At 39.7% G+C, this 25,740-nt stretch overlaps 2 protein-coding genes and 2 non-coding genes across 5 annotated transcripts in view; 3 read left to right on the top strand and 1 right to left on the bottom strand.

The window, feature by feature from the left end:
• LOC117531886 (afadin) overlaps positions 1–14,140 on the top strand; it is a 31,474-nt gene extending 17,334 nt beyond the window's left edge. Inside the window, 11 exon segments of the mRNA XM_034195078.1 lie at positions 766–964; positions 1,074–1,157; positions 1,242–1,324; positions 1,400–1,465; positions 1,554–1,627; positions 3,565–3,683; positions 3,773–3,913; positions 4,007–4,081; positions 10,632–10,666; positions 10,796–11,371; positions 12,558–14,140. Of these exon segments, the coding sequence (XP_034050969.1) occupies positions 766–964; positions 1,074–1,157; positions 1,242–1,324; positions 1,400–1,465; positions 1,554–1,627; positions 3,565–3,683; positions 3,773–3,913; positions 4,007–4,081; positions 10,632–10,666; positions 10,796–11,371; positions 12,558–12,680 (1,575 nt within the window). The 3' untranslated portion in view covers positions 12,681–14,140.
• dusp23b (dual specificity phosphatase 23b) lies at positions 13,488–21,203 on the bottom strand. 2 transcript variants are annotated; one of them, XM_034159331.1, is made up of 4 exons: positions 20,883–21,203; positions 18,621–18,623; positions 15,923–16,191; positions 13,488–14,407 (listed from the first exon to the last, which is right to left on the bottom strand). In XM_034159331.1, the coding sequence occupies exons 3-4, from the start codon at positions 16,187–16,189 to the stop codon at positions 14,222–14,224; spliced, it is 453 nt and encodes a 150-aa protein (XP_034015222.1). In that variant the 5' UTR covers positions 16,190–16,191; positions 18,621–18,623; positions 20,883–21,203; the 3' UTR covers positions 13,488–14,221. The 2 variants fall into 2 exon arrangements, with proteins under 2 accessions (XP_034015222.1, XP_034015221.1); XM_034159330.1 differs by lacking the exon at positions 18,621–18,623 and having other exon boundaries at positions 20,881–21,199.
• On the top strand, positions 16,706–16,777 carry trnaq-cug. Its single transcript has one exon. It is a non-coding gene; the product is annotated as a tRNA-Gln (tRNA).
• On the top strand, positions 21,152–21,234 carry trnal-cag. Its single transcript has one exon. It is a non-coding gene; the product is annotated as a tRNA-Leu (tRNA).
• The last annotated feature ends 4,506 nt before the right edge of the window (positions 21,235–25,740 follow it).

Here is a 25,740-nt window from a genome sequence, read left to right as displayed (position 1 = left end):
TATACCCTAGAGCTTTTACATGAATTTTGTAATTACATGAAATAAAAAAAGAGGCTTCTTTACATTCAGATTTCTAAAATGATGACATTTAAACTCCCAGTGACAACTGATATCAACAACATGACATAAATGAAATAAAAATATAAAAGCCAAAACAAAGGTGTGCACAAGTTTGCATATGGTACATCCGGAAAGTATTCACAGCGCTTCACTTTTTCCACATTTTGGGTTCTGAATTTTGGAATGCAACAATTGCTAAACAATCACAAAATAATGTTTTTTCCTCTCATGTGGCACATTTCCCCCCATCTGTCACTGGCAAACACACCTGCAACTAATCCAGCAGCCACTAAACATCCAGCAGGTGGCAGTGTTCTGCAAGTGGCAGGCAGGTCTGTGAGATTTTATATAAGCATAACAAAGTTGCTTTTTCTATTGATTTTGAGCATCAAAGTTCACTAGAACTTTTAATGGGTTTGTCCTCATTACATGTCCTTTTGATTAGAAGATGTACAAGGTAATTGTATTAATTGTTGTTGAGTTATTGTGGTAACAACCTAGAGAGTTCCTTAAATGACCTATTCACTCACTGCATGTAACAGGGTACATGCCTAGGCTTTTCCAAAGCCTAGGAAAATAGCACCGGTGTTGTGTAGACCACAATGGCCATCCCATCACTGAAACCTTGTTACAGAATGATAAAAGCCATTAAAAACAAATAGCAGTGTTTGATGGTGTCTGATCCAGCTGTCGGTCTAACCCCAGGATTTGGTTGATGCTGTAGTGACGACTGCAGAGGCCTCAGCAGATACCCTGATGCAAAGTGAGGGACAGGATATCCAGCTGGAGGAGAGCCTACACCTCCACCTGCCCTTCCTGCTGCCCGACAGAGGATACTCCTGTGACACCGTGAGAGGAATTCCTCCAGGCTTTAGGGAATTTCTGGAGCCAATTTGCCACAAAGGTATGGGATCCAGGCTACCTTGTTTTATAATGTTGTGTGGTGTATTTTAGCTGGGTCAGTGGGGCTCAATCTACTCAATAAATCTTCATGTTTGGTTTTTAAATTCCAGGTCTCTGCTCTTTAACGTCAAACTCTGAAGGCGACTGGACAGCATTTTTCAGTGAACCGTTTCTCAGCAGAGAGCACATTCTTGGTAAAGGAAACCACAGACTGTATCAGATGGCACCACATCATCTCATTTCAGGAGCATTTTATTGTTATTTTCTTCAACAGGCAGCACACACAGAGCCAGAGATTATGACCATCAAGTTATATAAACCCGGGAACGGTGGAATCGGGGTCAGCATTGTGGCTGCCAAGGTGACAAGGATTAATATTGCAGCTTGAGTAAAGTCAATGCCTGGAAAAACTAAGGACCTTATGAATTTGCTGCAGGGGGCAGGGCAAGAAAACATCGGGATTTACATCAAATCTATCGTCAAGGGAGGACCAGCTGAAATCGTGAGCACTAACAGATTGTTTTATGTGAACTATAAATGTACATTTTTCTGATAATGGACAAAACAGCTCATGTCTCTGCTCTGAGCAGAACGGCATGTTAACAGCTGGGGATCAGCTACTCAGCGTGGACGGTCAAAGCCTGGTGGGCCTCAGCCAAGAAAGGTTAATAATCGCTTATTCTACAGTTGTCACTTTTGTCCAAACACTGTGTTTATTTATTTTAAATTGACAAACATATAACTATACATCAGAATAACTTCTCAGAATGTGGCTTGGCATTGTCTTGCTGAAATAAGCAGGGACGTCCCTGAAAAAGACGTTGCTTGGATGGCAGCATGTGTTGCTGTAAAACCTATATGTACCTTTCAGCATTGATGATGCCATCACAAATGTGAAAGTTACCCATACCATGGACAATAACACACCCCCATACCATCACAGATGCTGTTTTTTGAACTTTGCGCTGGTAACAATCTGGATGGTCTTTTTGCTCTTTTGTCCAGAGGACATGACGTCCATGATTTCCAAAAACAATTTGAAATGTGGACTCATCAGACCACAACACACTTTTCCACTTTGCATCTATCCATTTCAAATGAGCTCGGGCCCAGAGAAGGCGGCGGTGTTTCTGGATGTTGTTGATGTATGGCTTTCGCTTTGCGTGGTAGAGTTTTAGCTTGCACTTGTAGATGTAGTGACAAACTGTGTTAACTGACAATGGTTTTCTGAAGTATTCCTGAGCCCAGGCGGTAAGATCCTTTACACAATGATGTTGGTTTTTAATGCAGTGCCGGCTGAGGGATCGAAGGTCACGGGCATTCAATGTTGGTTTTCGGCCTTGCCGCTTACATGTAGAAAAATTCTCCAGATTCTCTGAATTTTCTGATTATATTATGGACTGTAGATGATGGAATTCCTAAATTCCTTGCAACTGAACATTGAGAAACATTGTTCTTAAACTGCTGGACTATTTTTTCATGCAGCTGTTCACAAAGTGGTGATCCTCACCCCATCTTTGCTTGTGAACGGCTGAGACTTTTGGGGATGCTCCTTTTACACCCAATCATGAGTGTCCTCAGTTCCCAAACTTATTGAGTGTTGTTAGAAGCTAAGCTGATGTAACACAGTGGTAAACATACCACTGTCCCAACTTTTTTGAAACGTGTTGCAGGCATCCATCCATCCATTTTCTTCCGCTTTATCCGGAGTTGGGTCACAGGGGCAGCAGCTCAAGCAAAGCCGCCCAGACCTCCCGATCCACACACACCTCCCCCAGCTCCTCCGGGGGAACCAAGCCAGCTGAGACATGTAGTCCCTCCAGTGTGTCCTGGGTCTTCCCCGGGGCCTCCTCCCAGTGGGACGTGTCTGGAACGCCTCTCCAGCGAGGCATCCAAGGGACATCCGGAATAGATGCCCGAGCCACCTCAGCTGGCTCCTATCGACATGGAGGAGCAGCGGCTCGACTCCGAGCTGCTCCCGAGTGACCGAGCGCCTCACCCTATCTCTAAGGGAGCGTCCAGCCATCCTGAGGAGGAAACTCATCTCGGCCGCTTGTACTCGCGATCTCGTTCTTTCGTTAATGAGCCAAATCTCAAGACCATAGGTGAGGGTCGGAACGTAGATCAATCGGTAAATCGAGAGCTTTGCCCCCCTGCTCAGCTCTCTCATCACAATGGATTCAAAGAGAAAAGCATGTTCAACAGGTGCTGGCTTCATCCTTACATAGGGGACACCTGATTCACACCTGTTTGTTTCACAAAATTGATGAACTCACTTACTGAATGCCACACTACTATTATTGTGAACACCCCCTTTTCTACTTTTGTTTTTTACTAATGGCCCAATTTCATAGCCTTAAGAGTGTGCATATCATGAATGATTGGTCTTGTTGGATTTGTGAGAATCTACTGAATCTACTGGTACCTTGTTTCCCATGTAACAATAAGAAATATACTCAAAACCTGGATTAATCTTTTTGGTCACATAGCACTACTATTATTCTGAACACTACTGTACATAATGGGCTCAAATGTGAAAGTAAAAATACAAATTGGCATTTAACTGATTGGATATAGCTGTCTTTTTTGTACTGATTTTAGGGCAGCAGCTATCATCATGAAAACTGGCCCTTTTGTGACTTTAGAGGTTGCAAAGCATGGGGCAAAGTACCACGGCCTGCAGATAATCCTCAGTGACACAACATCAACAAGGACTGTAGGTGAGAACATAATCAAAGTCAAAGCATAATTTGTTCCTGCTTTTAACTTTCTGTTAGTCATCATCACTTAAGACCTGTTCCTGTTGCAGTAGGTGGTAAAAGTCAGAAGCCAGTTACGTTAAATGGTAGTGGGCTTAAACAGTTGGACAACCTGCATGAAAGCACCAAAACAAAACAAGAACAGATAATGCAAAGGAACCGACTTTATCACTCCAATCCTAACATCACAAGTAAGTGCTTTTGTATTTTTGGTTTGGTTGCTGCAGGGTGCAAAAATGTTTTCCTCTGAAAAATGTTTGTTGTTTGCTCTCTTATTGCTTTAGCTGATTTAAGTCCTGATGACAGAGATGATCCTGGTGACACTGAGAGGAAAAGTTTCCACCAACCACCTTCACAATGTGAGATTTTTGCAGATTTATCTCTTTAATATTTTGCAAAATGGGAAATAGTTCAGCCAGAATACCCAGGAGCCCATTTTTTTCTTCTTTTTATTCACATTATCTTGAGCTATAATGTACCCAAAATGGAACTTATTGAGCATGAATCTGTGAAAGTCCCAAATGCGATGATAGTGAGTGAAATACCTGGAGATGAGCAACTTGATGAAGTAACTGAATTCTTAAAATGGTATGGGTCAGTCGCAAGAGTTCTAAAAGTAGATGATAGTAAATCTGAATTTTACTAGAGTGTTGTTGTTGAATACACCTCAGGTACTGTTGTTGATGCGCTTGATCCATGGCCTAGTATTCATGTATCCGATAGTGGAGCAAGTTATAGGATACGATCTCTTACCACTGTTTACACGCAATGGGCCTCATGTATTAATGTTGCGCACTTGTGGCGTAAATTTACGGCGTAAACTTGAAATACACCAAAGTTGCCGTGACTTGTATCAAGCAGTGCGCACCTGCCCATTTCTGGAGTACGCCTGACGTGATCTTGATAAATGCGGTGGTTGGAAACGATTGTAATTATAATAAACACGCCCATAAATATTCAGACTCCGCTTCAGACACACCCTCATTTTACGACATGGAAGCCGGGAGACGGCAAAGAAAAAGAACTCCACCAATCACGACGCGTGCCAATAGAGCGTCAAAAGCGGCTGTTGTATCAATTGTTTTGTAGTATAATCAAAAAAGTGTTACAGTGGTCCCTCATTAATTGCTGGAGTTACGTTCTAAAAAATAGCCCATAATACGCGAAACCGCGACGTAGTCAGCGTTATTTTTTACAATTATTATAGATGTTTCAAAGCTGTAAAACCCCTCACTACACAGTTTATACACTTTCTCAATCAGGCATGAACATTTTCTCACTTTTCTCTCCTGTGTAAACACTCTCAAAGTTCAAACCTTAGTAGGAAAATAATACCAAACTGTTTTCAGGCCCAAATATTTGTTTGAGAAATAAAAATAGAACGTTTTCCTATAAATAATTATGATGGCATTTAGAACTACTGAATTAATTTTAATGATCAACGAACAAGGTCAGACACATAAGAAATTATTAATAGTGACTGACCAGTATTTCACAGATCGGGCCTCTGCGTCCTGAGAAACACAGTTATGAGTAGTTGTTGCCGCTCTTTTCTCTTCTGGGCAACAAGATTCTTATAAACAGATACACAGAACACTGTAAAAAAAAAAAAAAAGGCATGCAAAATTGGACTAAATACTCCGCGAGACTCCGAGGCCACGACAGGTGAACGGCGTTATAGCGAGGGACCACTGTATTCTCTTTTCACATGTCAATAATTCTTGACATGTGGATATTTGCTCGCTCAATTAATATGACACGCCTAATCTGTCAGATTTCTTTATTTTTTAAATGTATTTCTGTATTTATTTATTGTGACAACCGAATGGAGACGACAAAACCTGGTTGCAGCACGGGCGAATTAAGGGAATGACGAAACTACAGTTGTTGTTATCAATTTCATTGTCTAAAACGATCACACCATATGAAGTTAAGCTCAGCGCTACAAGTGACATATTACCTGCAACCTATCAAATGCTGCTCTTTAGGTTCAATTAAAGAACTCTCAAAAAAAGTGTAAACTGTCTAAAGATAAACAAAAGAAACTGGAAGCTGAGATGGTCCCTGGATAAAGTGCAGAAGTCCCAAAAAACAAAGAGACCAGACAGACAGGAGACAGAGCCAAGATGAAGAGGAGTGTCTCTCCTTTATTTAGCAGGAGTAGGGGAAAAACTACAGAGGATCTTCAGACAGCACAAAATACCAGTTTACTTTAAACCTGTTAACACCTTGAGACAGAAATTAGTTCACCCTAAGGACAGGATCCCTAGTTACAAACAGACCAATGTAGTGTATTCTATCAGATGGCGGGAAAACTGTAATGAACACTATATAGGTGAGACTAAGCAGCTGTTGCACAAAATGCTATCCCAGCACCACAGAGAGGGTGCCGGTGGACCTCAGTCTGCAGTTCATCTCCACCTTAAAGACAATAATCACACGTATGAAGACAAGGAAGTTAAAACCTTAGCCAGAGAAAAGAAATGGTTTGAGAGGGGAGTGAAGGAAGCATTGTATGTGAAACAGTTGTAGCCCAGCCTTAACCGGGGAGGGAGTCTGAGACACGCTTTGTCCCCTGTTTACAATGGGGTACTCAGGTCAAAGCAGTTTGTCTTTTGTTCATGGTAATGAGTCATTCACGTCGTCAGGAGAGGCGTCAGTCCCATTGTTAGGAGAGACAGCTGCCCTGTCATTAGGAGGGTGCTAACTAGAGCACAATAGGTGCTAATTAGAGCAGTTGTTAATCACTAGCCAATAGCAGTCTGCCTCTCGGTAGGAGGGGTCTGGTTAGGTTTAAAACTCCAGCTTTGCTGGCTTCTGTTATTCTTCTCAACAAGAGTCAAGACAGAAGTCAGACTACCAGAGCAAGAAATTTAGCTGAGGAAGCTTCTGTGATTAGAAGCAAAATGTCCTTGCATCAAGCAACCCAGTCCAGTCGAAGATTCAAGCTTCTCTACTATGGAGCAGGCAAAGGAAAAAAAAAAAACACGTTTGTAACACCACTTGGATTCTGGGAGTTCAACCGCATGCTGCAGGGCATAACAAACAGTTAAAAGTGAGCACTTTTCAGTGGCTCATGGAGCACTGCGTTGGCGATATGAACCTGCAAGGTGTGCTGGTCTTTTTAGATGACCTCATCATTTTGTCCAGATAGATTGGAAGAACACGAAAGACGACTCATGCGAGTACTTAACCATCTTAAAGAGTATGGGCTAAAGTTGTCGCCAGAAAAATATGAATTGTCCAGATAGATTGGAAGAACACGAAAGATGACTCATGCAAGTACTTAACCGTCTTAAAGAGTATGGGCTAAAGTTGTCGCCAGAAAAATACGAATTTTTCCAAACAGTCCGGTACCTCGGTCATGTAATCTCCAAAAGCAGTGTCGAGACAGATCCTGAAAACATTCAGGCTCTTAAGACCTGGCCGCAACCCAAGAATCTCAAGGAACTGAGATCCTTTTTAGGGTTCTCAGGGCATGACAAACGCTTCATAAAAGGGTACTTGACCATAGTACACCCACTTAATGACCTCACATACCGTTACCCGCCACTCCGCAAAAATTCTAAGTCCAAAGAAACCGACCAGACCAGTACAACTGGTTTAGGTGCAGCACTCTATCAGGAGCAGGAGGGTCAGCTTAAGGCTACAGCTTTTGCCAGCTGTGGGTTATCAAGAAGTGAAGAGCGTTATCAAGCTCCCAAGTTTGACTTTTTAGCACTCAAATGGTCAGTAACTGAAAAGTTTCACAATTATTTGTATGGTGGTCAGTTCATGGTAGTTACACATATTAACCCACTCACATACGTATTGACCTCTGCTATAGGTAGCTTGCAGGTTTGTCTAACTACAACTTTAAGTTACAGTACAGAGCGGGCAACAAAACCTAGATGCCGATGGGTTGTCTAGATGCCTTCATGGGGAACGTGTAAATGATGTCCAGTCCAGGAAAGAGCAGGATCATGTAAGTCGGTTTGTTGAGTGCCACCTAGCTGACACTAACACCACAGAGCTGGTAGATAGTGATGTTGTTCAAACAATTTGTCAAAACCACCTTGTTAAAGTCAGTCATGACAGGAGTTCTGGTGTTGCACTTGTGGAGTCACTAACCATTTCAGCTGATGCGATCCCAGACAGCTATGTCTCAGAGGAAGACCACGGCTTACCAACCACTCCTGCTTTGTCCCAATCAGAAATCACAGACAAATAAAGACAGGACTCATCAATCAGACAAGTCATTGAATGAATCAAACATGGCCAAACACCTCCACCCACTGCTAGAAAGGAACTCCCAGAGCTTCCTCTTTTGCTTAGGTAACTCAACCGGTTGGAGATGCACAGTGAGGTGCTGTACAGAAAAAGACAGTAGGGAGACCAAGTGACCCACTAGCCCATTCTTCCTGAGGAGCTCAGAGCTCCAGTGCTCCAAAGTCTGCACAATGATATGGGCCACTTAGGTATTGACAGAACCCTTGATTTGGTCAGAACCCGATTCTACTGGCCACGTACGGCAGCAGATGTTGAACAAAAAATAAAAACATGTGATCGCTGTATATGCAGAAAGAGCCCTCCAGAAAAAGCAGCTAGCCTGGTTAACATAACCCTGTTGTAATCCTGCTGAACCTAGCAACTGGTCCATGTTTCTGGCTTATCCTAAACTACTTAACGTGAGTCCGGGGTTACACAGTGCTTAGCATCTAAGTCTCACAACCATACAGCAAGACAAGAAGTAGCAGGACCTGAAAGACTTTGACCTTCATTCTCCTGCAAAGATAGCGTATTGCCAAACACCTCTGTCTAGCAACCTCATGACTCCATAGCATCTTTCTAGCCATCTCTCGGTGTCAAAGGCAGAGAGAACCCAGAGACGTGAATGTCACTGGCACTGCTGAGACAAGTGAATCTCTATAACATTTTCACCGCAGGGCTGGATCCAGAGTGAAAATCTGACAGATGCATTTTTGCCCAATGATAAAATAAAAATCATACGCGAATTGTTATTCAATAATCTTCATTCTTTTATTCGTGTGCAACATACACTGTCACACTTCTTTTAATATATTTAATATACTTCATGGACCATAGTGAACACTTCTTATTTGTATAAATATGATGTCCTAAAAAAACACTATAACAAAAATTGACTATAAACAGGATCAAATTTATTGCCAAAATCTTTCAATTATACCTGAATCTATATGATTTTTTTAAATTGATAAAATCAATAAAAATATGACTGCATATATTCTTAATAATAATATAATGAGAAACAGACAGTCCACAGAAGACATTTTCCATTGATACCAATCAAAATTAGAAACAGTCCTGCAGGTAACAATATTCATCATGTCCATGACTAAATATGCTAAAACAAATACATCACAATTGTACACGTGTACAATTGTGATGTATTTGTTTTAGTATATTTCTATTTTGTTGTGATTTTGGCACTTTATAAGCCGATTGAATTGAAATTGAACATTTTATTGAGTCTTAAAGTAAATAAATATGAAATTGGTCACTGGATCCTTAAACTTTAGACATAATAAACTTTACATGGTGGATCCTTGATCTCTGGACATAAATAGGAATAAACAAAATCTGAAGTTTTTTGTCAAAAGCATTTCCTTTCAGACATTATTGGCATGAATGAGTTTCCATATATCTGAGCTGAGCTCTTGCAGCTGACTGTGTTGCACTTCAGGATGTAATTTGTAAAGAAATACAGCACGTCTCATTTTGGGAGGAAAAACCGTTTTAGTCAATTGTAGTTTCTTGTCTGTATTACAACGTTTGGAAAGAGGTGTCATTTTATTTAAAGTGGCAATTCGTTTTGAAGTTATTAATTCCAACTGGACTCTGTCTCGGGGCAGAGAGCCGCGCAGTTTGGAGCTGTGCCAACGGAATGGAGGACGATTCTCGTTTCTTGACTCAACAAGACGAGTCCCAGTTAGTGACTTTAATCCACACAAAAGTGACTCACGGTATTTTAATGGCTTTGAGAGGGGTTAAGAAGCGGACTTGCCGTTTCTGAAGAGCAAAGAATTAAAGAACCAACGAGCTAGTGGATGGAAGCATTGATTCAATGGTTCACGGCTTCAAAGTAGAGTTGCACTGCAGAAACAGTTGATTACAGATCCGCTGCAGACCAAACCCTGAATATCCGACTTTAGTTGTACGTCCGTATGACTCTGAAACTCGGAAAAATCCGTATAATTTATGGACTATAGGTTGACATAAAAACCACTGAAAAGCTGTGTTCACCGCGGGGACATGTTCGGCACTATTCGAGATTATTCAAGATTTTTATTTTTTTTACCGATGACCAACGATGCGTAAAAAAATTTGACCGATGCAACTGCATCAGTCCAAATCAGCCTGGATCCGGGCCAGCACCGCATACAGACAGATACACGAACCAATTCATGGGGGACAAATTGTCGGCATTGGATTTGACCTCCTTTTACCTTCAGAACCTTCTTAAATCTTTGTGGCATAGATTAAGCAAGGTCCAGGAAACATTCTTCTGAGATTTTGGTCCATGTTCAAATAACAGCATCACACAGTTAAGAGGGGCAATTGAGTTTGTACCTGACCCAGAAAAAGTAGGATGTGGTTCTCCATCTTTAGCATTTTGAAAAACCAACATTTTGCGAGCATGTGTGATGTTTTGACCCACTTGGTGCAATGTTGAGAAATGTTGGTTTCTCAGAATGCAAAAGATGGAGAATCACACCTTACCTTTTCTGGTTCAGGCTCAAACCGTCTCAACTGTCCCTTGCAGTTTACCATTACACAGGCAGAAGCATTCTTTGATTCAATGCAGAATGGATCCATCTTGTCATATTATTTACATTAAATTATGACCGTACCATGGCCTACCATATCTCACGGCATGTTGTGATTTAGTAGACAGCCAGAGTTGCAGTGAGAGGAGGTTCATGGTACGCCTTTCAACAAATCATACAAAACCTTTTCAAGCACATCAGCAAACACAACTTGACAAACAAAGAAATAAAATCTTTAACGTGATAAATGCAACAGTAAACATGTCAACAATCTCTTCTCTGCAGCATCAGGCACTTTCACAGGAAAACCTGTGTGGATGTCCTCTGCTGGACAGAAGACAGAATATGTGGGAGCATCAGGACACAACTCCAAAGAAAACTATGAGCCATTACTCCTCTTTTCCAGCTTGCCCATACATTTCTACTCAACAGCAGCACAGCAGCCACACAAGTGTGGCTGATGTCTGGAGAAACCCTCCGTACCAACATCTACCACCTTCAGTCCAGCCAATACGCACTGACATCCTAGTAAGCAGACCGGCATCCGCGAGGTCACATCCTCTGTTCACCACCTTCAAGCAGACCTCTTCTTTGCTAACAGCAGATTTAAGCCAGTGTCTTAATGGACATACAAGTGTATGGCTTCGTACTCAACCCCACCATGACTGCTTCATTTCTGGGAACAAGATGTTTCCTCCATTGCAGCAGCAGGAAGCCGGCACATGCATGGGTGGAAAAGCAAAACGTATCCTTCCAAGCCCTCCTGGCTCTACAGACACAGGGTGCCGGCTCTGTGATCCATGGAGTAGAGAAGCCCAGGAGAAGCAGATGGTGGCTCTTGGAGGAGGTGTAACAGATGTAGTAAATGACGCTGGAATTTTTTTTTGTTTGTTTTATTTTATTATTGTTGTTATTTTTCATTTTTATTCTGTGGCTAAAGGATATAAATTTCACCAAAATCCTTTTTATTATTTTTATTTTTGTTTCCAAGTTTCTTCCAATTGTGTTGAAAGCAACATATTAGGTTGCGTTTTACTCCCCCTACTGGCTGTTGACGGACATGATGCGTCATTTCCTGTCCCTTGTCAGTCTGCACTGAGCTCGACTGGGGGAGGTATGTGTTTAAAGCTGCGTGGTTATAAAGTTTTATAAATGAAGTTAACGTAATGGTTTGAATGCACAGAACAGTTGTCTCTTTTATAGTGTTAGTAGAGAAATGAAATTTGGTTGTTTTTCATGCATTTTAACCTGTAAAATGAGTTGAGAGCTGCTGCAATTTTGCTAAAAAAAAAAATCTGATTTCCAGTGTGTGTGTGGTTTAGTGTCGCCATTTTATCTCCACGTGAGATCTACATTAAATTGCTTTCTTTGGTTAGGTCTGTTGATGTGGGGATCGAGCACCTTTGACCACAAATTTATTTTGCTCTCAACATTGCTACAGGTATGTGAATGTGTTTGAGTTCTGTTCATAATATGCACTGTTTTAAGGTTTATTTCTGTCAGTGACTTTAGATATGGGGTTGTTGGAGAGGATTCATTCTCATTTATTTATTTATTTTTGTTAGATCTTGCAGTGATTTACTTCACATGTTGGGGCATTAATTCAGGCTGAGCCTAATATCGGCACTTGATGTATTTGTGCTGTATGTGATGAGATGTACCAAGTAGTATTTTTTACTTGTGATCTTTTTTTATATATATGTATTGTGTTTTATTTCGTCATTTGTGAGAGTTTTTTTTCCTTCCTTTATGTTTTGAGTTAGACTCGAATGGAGTCTGCACTGAGTTCGACTGGGGGAGGTCTGTTGATGTGGGGATCGAGTACCTTTGACCACAAATTTATTTTGCTCTCAACATTGTTACAGACTCGACTGCAGTCTGCACTGAGCTCGACTGGGGGAGAATAAACCTGAGTTCTTCAAGTCGTGCCAGTGTTCCCTGTTTGAGTCAGCACCTGAACACAACGCAGTGTAGCTGGACGTGAGGGACGTACCGGCTACAGAGGATCTGAAGGAGCATCAGGTTAAGACCAACAAGAGAATGACTGTGCAACCTGGAGCTACCATTTTAGAAGAGGCTGCAAGAAGTTCAACAAACAGGGGAGGACGAGGAAATGGACATGATGATGATCCAGCAGCGGGAGGGGAAGCACAAAGCAGGCCAAGATTAAAACTCCACCAATTACTTAAACATGACGGAAAGCAGCCACTGCTTACATTGTAAGGCTCAGTGGAGATAACCCACATCAAAGATGCTCTCATGTCACAGCTCATGGACAAAGATCTTCACAAAATAGTCTCCAGTGGTTCTCTTAGCCAGAATTCTCTATAAATGGCATTCTGGAGACCAAGTCAGATTAGAAAAAAATTTCCTTCACTAACACCACAAGGCCTGAGCATGTCTGTTATTATTCAACTGCAACAGCGCCCTATAGTGTCTCAGCATGGCATAACACAATTATGAGCCCTCATTTAATTTTGAAGACAGAGTTTAGGCTGTAGGTTTACATACATCTGAGTTACAGTCATTCATACTCAGTTTTCCTCAACTTTGCACCTTCCATCTGACCAAACATTATGTATACTAGAGATGTGTGGTGGTGTGGGAGCAACACTCAGGCCCATATTTGGACGGTGATACAATTTCGGTGAATTTGTGTCATTACACCGTGTGGTGGAATTAAAATCAAAATATCAAGATGTGCTTATAGATTTTTGTAATTAATTCAAGGGGATTAATAAAAATATTGGACTCACATTTATGAATTACAGACATTTTTTATACATAATCCCTATTTCTTAAAGGCTGTAAGTAATGGAACAAACTAAATGCAGGAATTGTTTATACAAAGGAGGGAACAAGAACACTGAATGGAAAAGTTAATGCTCATAAATTAAATATAAAGCAAAAATCAGAAAATGTGTGACCATGCAATTAAAAAATCCAAAACAGCTGATAGAATCAATGAGAATTAAAAGGCATTTTCCATTCAATAAGATTTTATTTTCATTGCATTTCCACATTTTACAGATCAAAACAACAGACCTGTTGAAGACAATGACAACATGATGTTTCAGTTTGTTTTTTTAATGCTTAAAGAAAACACTGAAACCGACCCAAATACAACCAAACAAAATAAAAAAAAAAAAGCAAAAACCTTGTTTTGTTCCAAGACATATTCCTGTAACTTGTCACAGGAAAATCTGCCTGAGTCTAAATAATTCAAAACATCTTTTGCTTTATTACTTTAGTAAATTCCCTAAAACTGCCGCATGTTATATCAGTTTATATTACGTGTTTGGGGAAAAAAAAACCTGACAAAATAAAATACTCTGACTGTAAGGTGGAGTTTCTTGCTATAACAGACCATGGGTTTGTGTTCGCATAAACAACCATGAGCAATAAAAACCCAAGTCTTTCTGCTATTAACATTGTTTTTCCTTGTAAACCAGGAGGAGAAAACTCAGAAATGCGCCCAAAGAAAAGCAGATATTACAAGTTAACAAAAGTGTAATATTATAAAGGTTGCGTATGAAAATGTTTGTCTTTGACAAATGACCTGGGGTTGTTTCATATTTGACTTCTCTATTATAATTCATTCTGTTTACTCTTTTTAAAAACTCTCTCCTTTCACACGAACCAACTTCAATTCTTCAGTTACGCTTATTTAAAAATATCCTATTACGTGGTGGTGTTGTAATCATCGCTGTGTTACTTTGTACGCTGATAAAACTGCATGACTGCTTTTTCTTGTTCGTGAGTTTCGATTGAGCCTCTCCGTATTCTGCGGATCTCATTAATGGCTTCAATTCCTGAGATCTTCCTTGTCTTCACCAGGTAGCAGGCCAGCATAGTCCCCGTCCTCCCAAAACCATGCATGCAGTGAACGCCTACACCCTGAAGAAGAAAACACTTTGTTCACTCTTCTCTAAAACCATATAAACTTAGCATACATTTAGGTTATGAGTTGGAATTGATGAATTTATATTTTGATGCATCATTTTTGCAGGCCTATGCCACATCTAAGAAGTTGAAGACAGTCATATTCCAAAACTTAATCCACTAAGAACGCATTCTTTCGTCTGTGTAATATTGCAATGATTTGACTGCTGAGAATGGAAGGTGCAGAGACACTAATTCATGCCTAGGTTTTATCTAGAATTGACTATATGTTCTGTTTTCTGGCTTGCCTCATTCGAACATCAGGGGTCTACAGCTGGTTCAGAACAGTGCCGCTAGGGTCTTAACTAGGAGAAGGAAGTTACTTTCCTCATTACTTCACTTCTGGTTTCCCTTCATTGGTTTCCTGTTCATTTGAGCTCTGTCCTTAAGGTTTTGTTATTAACATATAAAATTCTCCTTGGACTAACAGTCCCATATTTGGTTGATTTACTTACACCATATGTACCTGGCTGTGTTGTCCGTTCTATCTACATTTGTTGTGTGCTCCGAGGGTGAAAAAGAAGTCAGCTGGTTATCGAGCCTTTTCTTATCGGGCACCTTTTTTATGTAACAGTTTGCCAATTGTGATATGACAGTCTGATTCTGTGGACTCATTTAAATCTAGATTGAACACGTTTTCTCTTTCTTGCAATTGATGATGATTTAGTGGTTTTGATTCGCTCTTGTACCTGTGTTTTAATAGTCTGAATTGTATTTTATCAAATTTGTTTTATCAAACTTTTGCTTCATTGCTGTTTGTTACAATCAAATTGCTTGTATTTTGCATTGCTTTCTGTTGCTGTTTTATACTGGGTCTGCTCTTTTGGACCCTGCTCTTGTGAAATGCTTTGAGACAAACTGTTGTGATTTGGCGTTATACAAATAAACTGAATTGAATAATAGATTACGACAACTTCATCACTGTATTGAAACATACATTAAATATTTTATAAACATAAAAAGATGTACATGCTGTAGATTTGGATAAAGCAAGGTGAAAAATCATTGATCAAATGGGATTTATTGATGACTGTAAGAGTGATATCTATTGTTCACCTCAAAAGAAATTTTACAGGGGAAAACTGCTTCTCATGCAAGGAAATTTCACTAATATGTTGTTTTTAACACAGCAAAGGAACACAATATCACAGTGCGATGTAGCTCTTGTTTTTATTTTTTTTTCCTCTGTTTTACATAGTTGTACAGAATACACCATTAATATTTAGCTCCTTTATCCTGTTTTCCACGTGTGTTGTATAGAGAAAATCAGGTTTTCATAGGAGTTAACCAAGTTAAGTTATTTTGGGATTGTTTAAAAATTTATGTTTTTACACAACTGCTTAATTTACCAGAATAAATTTTCAAGGTGGCCTTCTTCACCTTGGTTTAATGAAACCTGACCTTGGAACGTTCCCAAATTGTTCTAAAGTAATCACCATCAATCACATGATGAGGTGGCTGAGGTCTTACCTCTCCCTTGGAATTGGCCACTTCCACAATAGAGAGGAACCTGTCAATCTGGTTTGGGGATGGAGGAGTGAAGTCGGCTATTTTGATGTGGTGCAGTTGCAACTCTGGGCAACTGTCATAATAAGGTGGCTTCCTCTCACACAGGCAAACTAAATGTTTGATCCCATTGTCCAGCAGATACTGGTATTCACATGTCATCCTGGGAAGTGCCAGTCCAGCCAGTTTGGCAGGTTCGACCCAGGAGAAGTGTGGCGGAAAGGAGGCCATGTCTGTCAGTTTTAAAAGAACAAGAAAAATCAAGTTAAATTATCTACACAGGCCATTGTATAACGAAACACTGTGTGTTGTACACAAATGTAACAAAAACAGCATAAACCTTCCCTGTCTCTTGCATGTACCATTTTTTTCCTTGTGACCATTTAAAATGAAAACATGTCTTTGACCCCTTATGACAATGTTTAATTTAAGTTGTAATTAGTTCAAATAAACAGTAGCATTAAACACAAAGAAAAAACCCACATCTTGATGCTTTTTTATTTATTGTAATACTTCGTTATCCAAACATTGACAGAACCACTCTTTGCTCCTCTTCCTTCTGTCCAGCAGAGGTCGCTGTCGTGCACTCTTACAAACCCTGACCTGAATCCCTTTTTGGTACATTTGGAAGAAAACCAACCTTCGACTCATAACACCATTTTCCATCTTTACAAGCCATCATACAGTATCACTTTTAATAATAATTATGGTGAGAAAAGAAGCATTACAAAATATTTACAATTAAGGGGTTCCATGGTGTAATGGTTAGCAGTCTGGACTCTGAATCCAGTGATCTGAGTTCAAATCTCAGTGGAATCTACACTTCAACAAACTTTTATTTTGTTGATGTGGGGATCGAGCACCTTTGACCACAAATTTATTTTGCTCTCAACATTGTTACAGACTCGACTGCAGTCTGCACTGAGCTCGACTGGGGGAGAATAAATCTGAGTTCTTCAAGTCGTGCCAGTGTTCCCTGTTTGAGTCAGCACCTGAACACAACGCAGTGTAGCTGGACGTGAGGGACGTACCGGCTACAGAGGATCTGAAGGAGCATCAGGTTAAGACCAACAAGAGAATGACTGTGCAACCTGGAGCTACCATTTTAGAAGAGGCTGCAAGAAGTTCAACAAACAGGAGAGGACGAGGAAATGGACATGATGATGATCCAGCAGCGGGAGGTGAAGCACAAAGCAGGCCAAGATTAAAACTCCACCAATTACTTAAACATGACAGAAAGCAGCCACTGCTTACATTGTAAGGCTCAGTGGAGATAACCCACATCAAAGATGCTCTCATGTCACATCTCATGGACAAAGATCTTCACAAAATAGTCTCCAGTGGTTCTCTTAGCCAGAATTCTCTATAAATGGCATTCTGGAGACCAAGTCAGATTAGAAAAAAATTTCCTTCACTAACACCACAAGGCCTGAGCATGTCTGTTATTATTCAACTGCAACAGCGCCCTATAGTGTCTCAGCATGGCATAACACAATTATGAGCCCTCATTTAATTTTGAAGACAGAGTTTAGGCTGTAGGTTTACATACATCTGAGTTACAGTCATTCATACTCAGTTTTCCTCAACTTTGCACCTTCCATCTGACCAAACATTATGTATACTAGAGATGTGTGGTGGTGTGGGAGCAACACTCAGACCCATATTTGGACGGTGATACAATTTTGGTGAATTTGTGTCATTACACCACTGTGTGGTGGAATTAAAATCAAAATATCAAGATGTGCTTATAGACTTTTGTAATTAATTCAATGGGATTAATAAAAATACTGGACTTACATTTATGAATTACAGACATTTTTTATACATAATCCCTATTTCTTAAAGGCTGTAAGTAATGGAACAAACTAAATGCAGGAATTGTTTATACAAAGGAGGGAACAAGAACACTGAATGGAAAAGTTAATGCTCATAAATTAAATATAAAGCAAAAATCAGAAAATGTGTGACCATGCAATTAAAAAATCCAAAACAGCTGATAGAATCAATGAGAATTAAAAGGCATTTTCCATTCAATAAGATTTTATTTTCATTGGCATTTCCACATTTTGCAGATCAAAAACAACAGACCTGTTGAAGACAATGACAACATGATGTTTCAGTTTGTTTTTTTAATGCTTAAAGAAAACACTGAAACTGACCCAAATACAACCAAACAAAATTAAATAAGCAAAAACCTTGTTTTGTTCCAAGACATATTCCTGTAACTTGTCACAGGAAAATCTGCCTGCGTCTAAATAATTCAAAACATCTTTTGCTTTATTACTTTAGTAAATTCCCTAAAACTGCCGCATGTTATATCAGTTTATATTACGTGTTTGGGGAAAAAAAAACCCTGACAAAATAAAATACTCTTCTGACTGTAAGGTGGAGTTTCTTGCTATAACAGACCATGGGTTTGTGTTCGCATAAACAACCATGAGCAATAAAAATCCAAGTCTTTCTGCTATTAACATTGTTTTTCCTTGTAAACCAGGAGGAGAAAACTCAGAAATGCGCCCAAAGAAAAGCAGATATTACAAGTTAACAAAAGTGTAATATTATAAAGGTTGCGTATGAAAATGTTTGTCTCTGACAAATGACCTGGGGTTGTTTCAATATTTGACTTCTCTATTATAATTCATTCTGTTTACTCTTTTTAAACTCTCTCCTTTCACACAGTGAACGCCTACACCCTGAAGAAGAACAACACTTTGTTCACTCTTCTCTAAAACCATATAAACTTAGCATACATTTAGGTTATGAGTTGGAATTGATGAATTTATATTTTGATGCATCATTTTTGCAGGCCAATGCCACATCTAAGAAGTTGAAGACAGTCATATTCCAAAACTGTTATTAATCCACTAAGAACGCATTCTTTCGTCTGTGTAATATTGCAAGGATTTGACTGTGCTGAGAATGGAAGGTGCAGAGACACTAATTCATGCCTAGGTTTTATCTAGAATTGACTATATGTTCTGTTTTCTGGCTTGCCTCATTCGAGCATCAGGGGTCTACAGCTGGTTCAGAACAGTGCCGCTAGGGTCTTAACTAGGAGAAGAAAGTTACTTTCCTCATTACTTCACTTCTGGTTTCCCTTCATTGGTTTCCTGTTCATGTGAGCTCTGTCCTTAAGGTTTTGTTATTAACATATAAAATTCTCCTTGGACTAACAGCCCCATATTTGGTTGATTTACTTACACCATATGTACCTGGCTGTGTTGTCCGTTCTATCTACATTTGTTGTGTGCTCCGAGGGTGAAAAAGAAGTCAGCTGGTTATCAAGCCTTTTCTTATCGGGCACCTTTTTTATGTAACAGTCTGATTCTGTGGACTCATTTAAATCTAGATTGAACACATATGTTTTCTCTTTCTTACAACTGATGATGATTCAGTGGTTTTGATTCGCTCTTGTACCTGTGTTTTAATAGTTTGAATTGTATTTTATCAAATTTGATTGTTTTATCAAACTTTTGCTTCATTGCTGTTTGTTACAATCAAATCTCTTGTATTTTGCATTGCTTTCTGTTGCTGTTTTATACTGGGTCTGCTCTTTTGGACCCTGCTCTTGTGAAATGCTTTGAGACAAACTGTGTTGTGATTTGGCGTTATACAAATAAACTGAATTGAATAATAGATTACGACAACTTCATCACTGTATCACTGAACTAGTGTGGTCTAAGTGTGAACAATATCGTATCAACATCCATTTCATTACTTTGAAGTAAAGATTAATCCAGTTTGATTTGGAATCCTAAAAGCTAGGTCTAGTGCCCATTTAGATCTGTAGCTTGACACAATGACACAATAGCAATACTTACAAACATTGACTTCACAAGCATGCGCTTTGATGTGGTTGGCAAGAACGTGTGTAAATTGATACCATGAAAGGTTGGCGCCTTTGAGTTCAGGAAGCAATTCGGCGGTCTCTGAATGCATTCGAAACCTAGATAGTACCACAAAAGCAAGGTATTTCTCTATGCTAACCTACAACAAAGGTCTTTGTAGGCTTCCAGATCTGTCAACAAACCCACATGACCAGATTCATGACGTCACGGGAAGTACAAAACAGCATGAATAAAAGCAGGTCACTTATTCACCTTCACCACTTACTCCAATTAAGGGCTGTGGGGGGCTGGAGCCTATCCCAGCAGTCATGGAGCGTGAGGCAGGGTACACCCTGGACCAATGTGTCGCAGGACCACATACAGACAAAACACATTCACGCACACCTACGGACAATTTAAAGTATTCAATCCACCTATCCTGCATGTCTTTTGGATGTGGGAGGAAGCCAGAGCATTTGGAGAGAACCCATGCAAACACGGGGAGAACACACAAACTCCACACAGAAAGGCTACAGGTGGGAATCAAACCCATGACCTTGCTGTGAGACAACAACGCTAACCAGTAAGCCACCGTGCTGCCAAAAAGCAACCCAGTTGAAACTGTAGGTTATTTTTTACATAGATTTGAACCACGTTAACCTGCCCTCCTTCTGTCTAAACCACACGATTCACCATATTTTGTTCTCTTGACGTCTTTTTTTTTACGCTAGCAGCAGGTGAAGCAGCTTTTCTTGCAAACAAGTTAAATAAACCAGGTAACCGGTTAAACACCTTTGAGCTCAGTGACATGTAAACAGCAAATTATATTTGACAGCTTCGAGCTGTTTAGTAAGTCAATGTTAACCTGTTGGCCAATGAAGAAAAGCCTTTGAACTGTTTAAACACACCACAGTCATGGGAATGAACTTACATAAGACTGGTTAGCCATATTAGCCCCTCGAAGCTAACGGATGTTATAAATATTCGTACCTCAGCAATTTAATTTAGCTTAACGGTAATTACCCTGTTTGTTAAAGACACCTATTGCAGAGGATGTAATCATTATCGCTCCTGAAATAGCATCTGTATACTTACGCTTTTCCCGTCTTGAAGCTAGTGGTATCTGCTAAAAATGTAGCTAACTTGGGCTATTGCTAGCAAAGCTGAAGGAGTCAGTCCACAGTCGAAGCCTTTTACATTAACACTTCGGCTAGCGAGCAATAACGATATGTTACGTAAGTGCCGTTCGTGGAGAGGGCGGTAATGGAAACGTATATAACACGAAAACAAAAATATCATAAAAAGTTGTCCACCCTGACATAGACAGCGTAAGTTATTATAATTATATTATACATCGTTAGGACATGTCAGGATGGCCGAGCGGTCTAAGGCGCTGCGTTCAGGTCGCAGTCTCCCCTGGAGGCGTGGGTTCGAATCCCACTTCTGACAAATATTTTTCGTTATGAAGAGAATATACACGTTATCTGTTTTCTGCAGTACACATAGAAATATCAGTTTTATTTTAAATCGCTTTTTAAAAACTATATACAGTAAACAAGCTCCTGTAAAGAGTTTTCAATATCAGTGTTTTTACAGATATTTACAAGAAATTCTCATTGTTTTAGGGACATATTTTCCTGACATATACTATACAATGTTTTAAAAAAAAAGCCAAGAATATAACAACTAATTCTGGGCTGTAAACACACAAATATAAAACATGTATGCTGCACACATAGTACAGCATACTTGTATAACAAACTGTCGACACCAAAACTTAAAGCACAACTAACTTTTTTTTGGTCGCAGATTCACATGTATGTGTTTTGTTCTGTTGAAGAAAAAAATACTGAATGGCTCAATTGTGATTCTAACACGTTTTTTTTTTTTAAATCAAATTTAATCAAACTGTACAATATCACTGTGAAATAATAATATCACTGAATAAATATGTCCACAAATCACGTGCAATATTAATATGTCCACAAATCATGTGCAATAACAACTCGTTTACAAATCCCTGCACTAATGTCACCTTACCACATCTAAACTCCATTTCACATATTGTAAATAAGATGCTCCTATCTCTTTCAATCCTAATCATGTTTATATATATGCATATGTACTATATATGTACATACATATAGATATGCATATGTATATGTGTATATACATACATACATACATATATATATACATACATATTCTATTTCTACCTCACTTTCGTATGTCGTGTACTGTTACAAGTATTATTATTATTGCTTATCCTTGCACACGCTGCTTGATGAACATTTTCCTCCACTTGCACCCATCCTGTGTATTTTTAAGAGGTGATGTAACATGTGAATTTCTCCTCTGTGAGACCAATAAAGTTTTATCTTATCTTAAATTATTACCCCTGCAGTAGCCCGACAACCGGCCCTGAATTGGGCCAAATACTGGCCTCTCTCTCCTAGTCTGTGATTGGCTGGTGGCTGAGGCACTGACATCAGTCTCACTTTGATGTGGCGCAAGCACTGCTCTCCTATTGGTGGTTTAGGAGTGGGAATTCCCACACCAAAATGGAGGCCAATATCTGGCCGAATTCAAGGCCGGTTGTCGGGCCACCCCTGCAGCAGCACAGCTGAAACTTGCCAATCTTGACGTCACAGAGGTGCATCAGCAGGCTCACTGTGCTGGACTCAGGCCACTTAGTACATTAAAACTTTCCCCACGAGCATGTCTGAGGAAAAACTGGTATTTTGTCAGTGTGTGAAAGCTTGTATAAGACAAACCCTAACAGAAAACATACCATAGCAGTTATAGTTTGTGATCAGACAACATGGATTCAGCCAAATAATGAATCTGCAGCACACGTCAAAACACTCTGATGGGAATGCAGGCGACATGAATATAATTACCACCCTGTAAGAGGTGTGTTTGATCTGACTTTAATCATTATTATTTGCTCTTTCATCATGTGTACTAAAAAAGTGCCAGAAATATAAATCACTTACTGTGTTTTATATTTATGCCCATTTCAGAAGAAAGCATGGGTCCTTCCTTGAAGCAATCCTCAGAAAAACATGCATGCTCCAAATATAATCCATTTTATAGCTCTCCCACGTTTGGTGTAATGCTCACATTCATGTTGTTTCTCTTATTACAGCACCCAGCCACAATACAACCATGAGGCACATTTCCACACTGAACACCATCTTTTCTTATTAATCTCAGAGGTCAGGTGTCTGTGCTTTCAAACTGAGTGAAGACTTCCTGGAGAGATGTCGCATGCACCTTGCAGCTTGAACAGGAAGTTGGAATGCAGAATTTGCATGGGAAATTTAAAATCAAAATTATCGTATTTTGGGAGAAAATATCGTACACAAACAAAACGCATACAACGTAGCTATTTTAGCGTTTTTTTTTTTTTATTATTTCCGATGGTGACGGGGGGTGGGTAAACTATGTATGTGCAGTCAAAACAGTCTACATTACAGGTCAGTTGTCTCGGGCCCAGGGCCGAGGAACACATTACTTTGTATGGAGAGGGGGTGGGCTTTCAAATGACTTTGCCCCGGGGCCGGCCAAAGCTAGCAGCAGCCCTGTGTGTGGTGTGTCTTTGATGCCGCCTGAGTGCAATGCCTGCGAAATGATTCTTGGGTGTCAGAGAGAGATGCGTTTGGGCAACCAACTGAAATTTTCGTACATTTTGGATTTTTTCCCATTATTGATCGTACATCGTACAGAGGGCAAAACTATCGTACAAATACGATAATTATCGTACATCTGGCAACACTGAACAAAACAAACCAAAAAAACTTTGCTGTGCATTTCTCACCTCTGATTGGTCAAATGTTGAAAATATTGGCGAGAGGGTTAGAATGCGCCACAACGATTGGCTGTCGGAGCTGCTAACCTGATTGGCCATTGAGTCCAATATTCTCCAAGCTTTTCAACATTTACCTAAAAGATCATTCTTCAGCCACAGGTCCTCAGTCTCTCCTGCGTAGGATCGAATCCCACTTCTGACAAAGCTTTTCTTTTTGTTCAGAGAATATCTTACATGTTAGCCTTCTCCTAAATCTTCATGTTAAAATTAGTATGATGTTGGGGCAAAACATTAGGACAGCTGCATTCAGACATAAAATTTTGGTCTCAATTAATATGAGCCATGTAATATTTTATAATTGAGGTTTGAAGTAAAATTTCAGAAACCACTTTCAAGTCCATTCAATTCATGGACCACAATGTGTCCATTATGTCCCTGAAAGAAGTATGTGTTTAATATATAAAGCTTAATATATAAATCTCATTCATAAATACCTTTTTCAGTGCTGTCATACACTGAGGGTGTTCAGTTAGAGTTGTGTAACCCAGTATCGTAGGTGACTTTGCTGACCGATGATGTAATCTTTATGAAATTTGTGGATACCTTGATAACAGTACTTCAGAAGATGAGTGTGAAATTGGGAGTGTTTGGCTTTGCAACTGTTCTCGATCAAGACTAACATCCTGGCTTACAGTGACTTCCATGGGTCCATAACCTTTGAGATCAGGATACAATTGGAATAGCTTAGGTAGGGTGTCTTGAGGTTGTTAGAAGTGGCAGGAGAAAAAAGGTCTGAATCTTTAAGGTCATGGTGCTTCCTGTCTTACTGTATGGAGATGAGATGAAACTTGGATGCTGCCCAGTGACTGAAAAAGGTAACTGTACATCTTTGATACTAGTCAAACATGAGGCTACCTCGGGAAACTAAGATGGGGATTACCACTTGCATTGTCAGGGAACGTCAGCTATAACTTTCTGGCCCTTAGGGACCTTTTCTCTGGGTATTATAAAGCAAACAGGTTCCTCATGGTTGAGGAACCCATTGGCTGGAGAATGCCAGGGAAATGCTTACTTTCTTGTAGCTGTGGCAGATAATCGATTACCTTCTAGATGTGGTGATGGACCAATTGTCTGCTTGGCTGGTTGCATCAAGGTTCTGAAGGGTGATGGATGCAGTGACATGATGCCAGTGCATGCCTCCAGATCAGATGACCTTTCCAAGGAACTAATGCATTCAGCCCTACTCATTTGTCTGTTAGAATGATTTCAATGACATTTGTTGAAGTATACCTTAGGACAAGGAAAACTTAATGTTTTAAAGTAAATGCAGATTGTTGATAATAAACATCATGAGTTCAGTTTTTAAAACATCACTTCATGTGGACACCCAGATAACTATCATCAAGACAGCAGAGGTTCTGAGAATGTCACAAACTATATACCAAAGTATTTTACAAGGAATTTTATGGCTAATCCCTCCCACCCAGGACACAAACGTTTTGTCACCCTCCCCTCTGGCAAGAGGCTGAGGTCCATCAAGACTAAAACCTCAAGACACAAAAACAGTTTCTTTCCATCCACAGTTTGGACTCATAACACCAGAGACCACCACTTACCCTGCCTCCCTCCCCCAATACCATAAAGCACAGATTGGTCATCCCTGCATCTGTACTCAATCACCTGGTTTTGCACTGTCCCATTCCACTACATTTTATTTATTTAACAGTGAATATAGTATTGTCTGTTTCACTCTTTTTACTTCTTATAGAAGTGTTTTTCTATTCTTATTGTTTATGCACCAACACCAGATCAAATTGCTTATACACTCAAAAAACAGCTCTTTGCATGAACTCAATGCAATTATGTGCAAGATTTCCATCCAATAAATATATGTAGCCCCAACTCAAATAAAACACATCCATGCATAATTTCATTTAATTGAGTTGAGACTACATATATTTATTAGATGGAATCCAATCCAATGAGTCAGTTTTTTGAGTGTATCACACAAACAACTCATTGGATGAACTCAATTCAGTTATAGGCAGGATTTCCATATAATGAACATATATGTAATCCCAACTAAATTTAATTATCTTGCATGGATGCACTTTATTTGAGTTGGGGCTACATATATTTATTAG

This window comes from Thalassophryne amazonica, chromosome 19, assembly GCF_902500255.1.
Source record: "Thalassophryne amazonica chromosome 19, fThaAma1.1, whole genome shotgun sequence".
Taxonomy (NCBI): Eukaryota; Metazoa; Chordata; class Actinopteri; order Batrachoidiformes; family Batrachoididae; genus Thalassophryne; species Thalassophryne amazonica.
Note: the sequence above shows the minus strand (reverse complement) of the source record. Positions and strands in the feature narration are given on the sequence as shown.

Coding starts and splice junctions, on each gene's coding strand:
- dusp23b (XM_034159331.1), bottom strand. CDS start 16,189: ATGGCCTCCTTTCCGCCACACTTCTCCTGGGTCGAACCTGCCAAACTG. Junction 14,408..15,922: donor TGGCCAATTCCAAGGGAGAG/GTAAGACCTCAG, acceptor TTTCTTCTTCAG/GGTGTAGGCGTTCACTGCAT.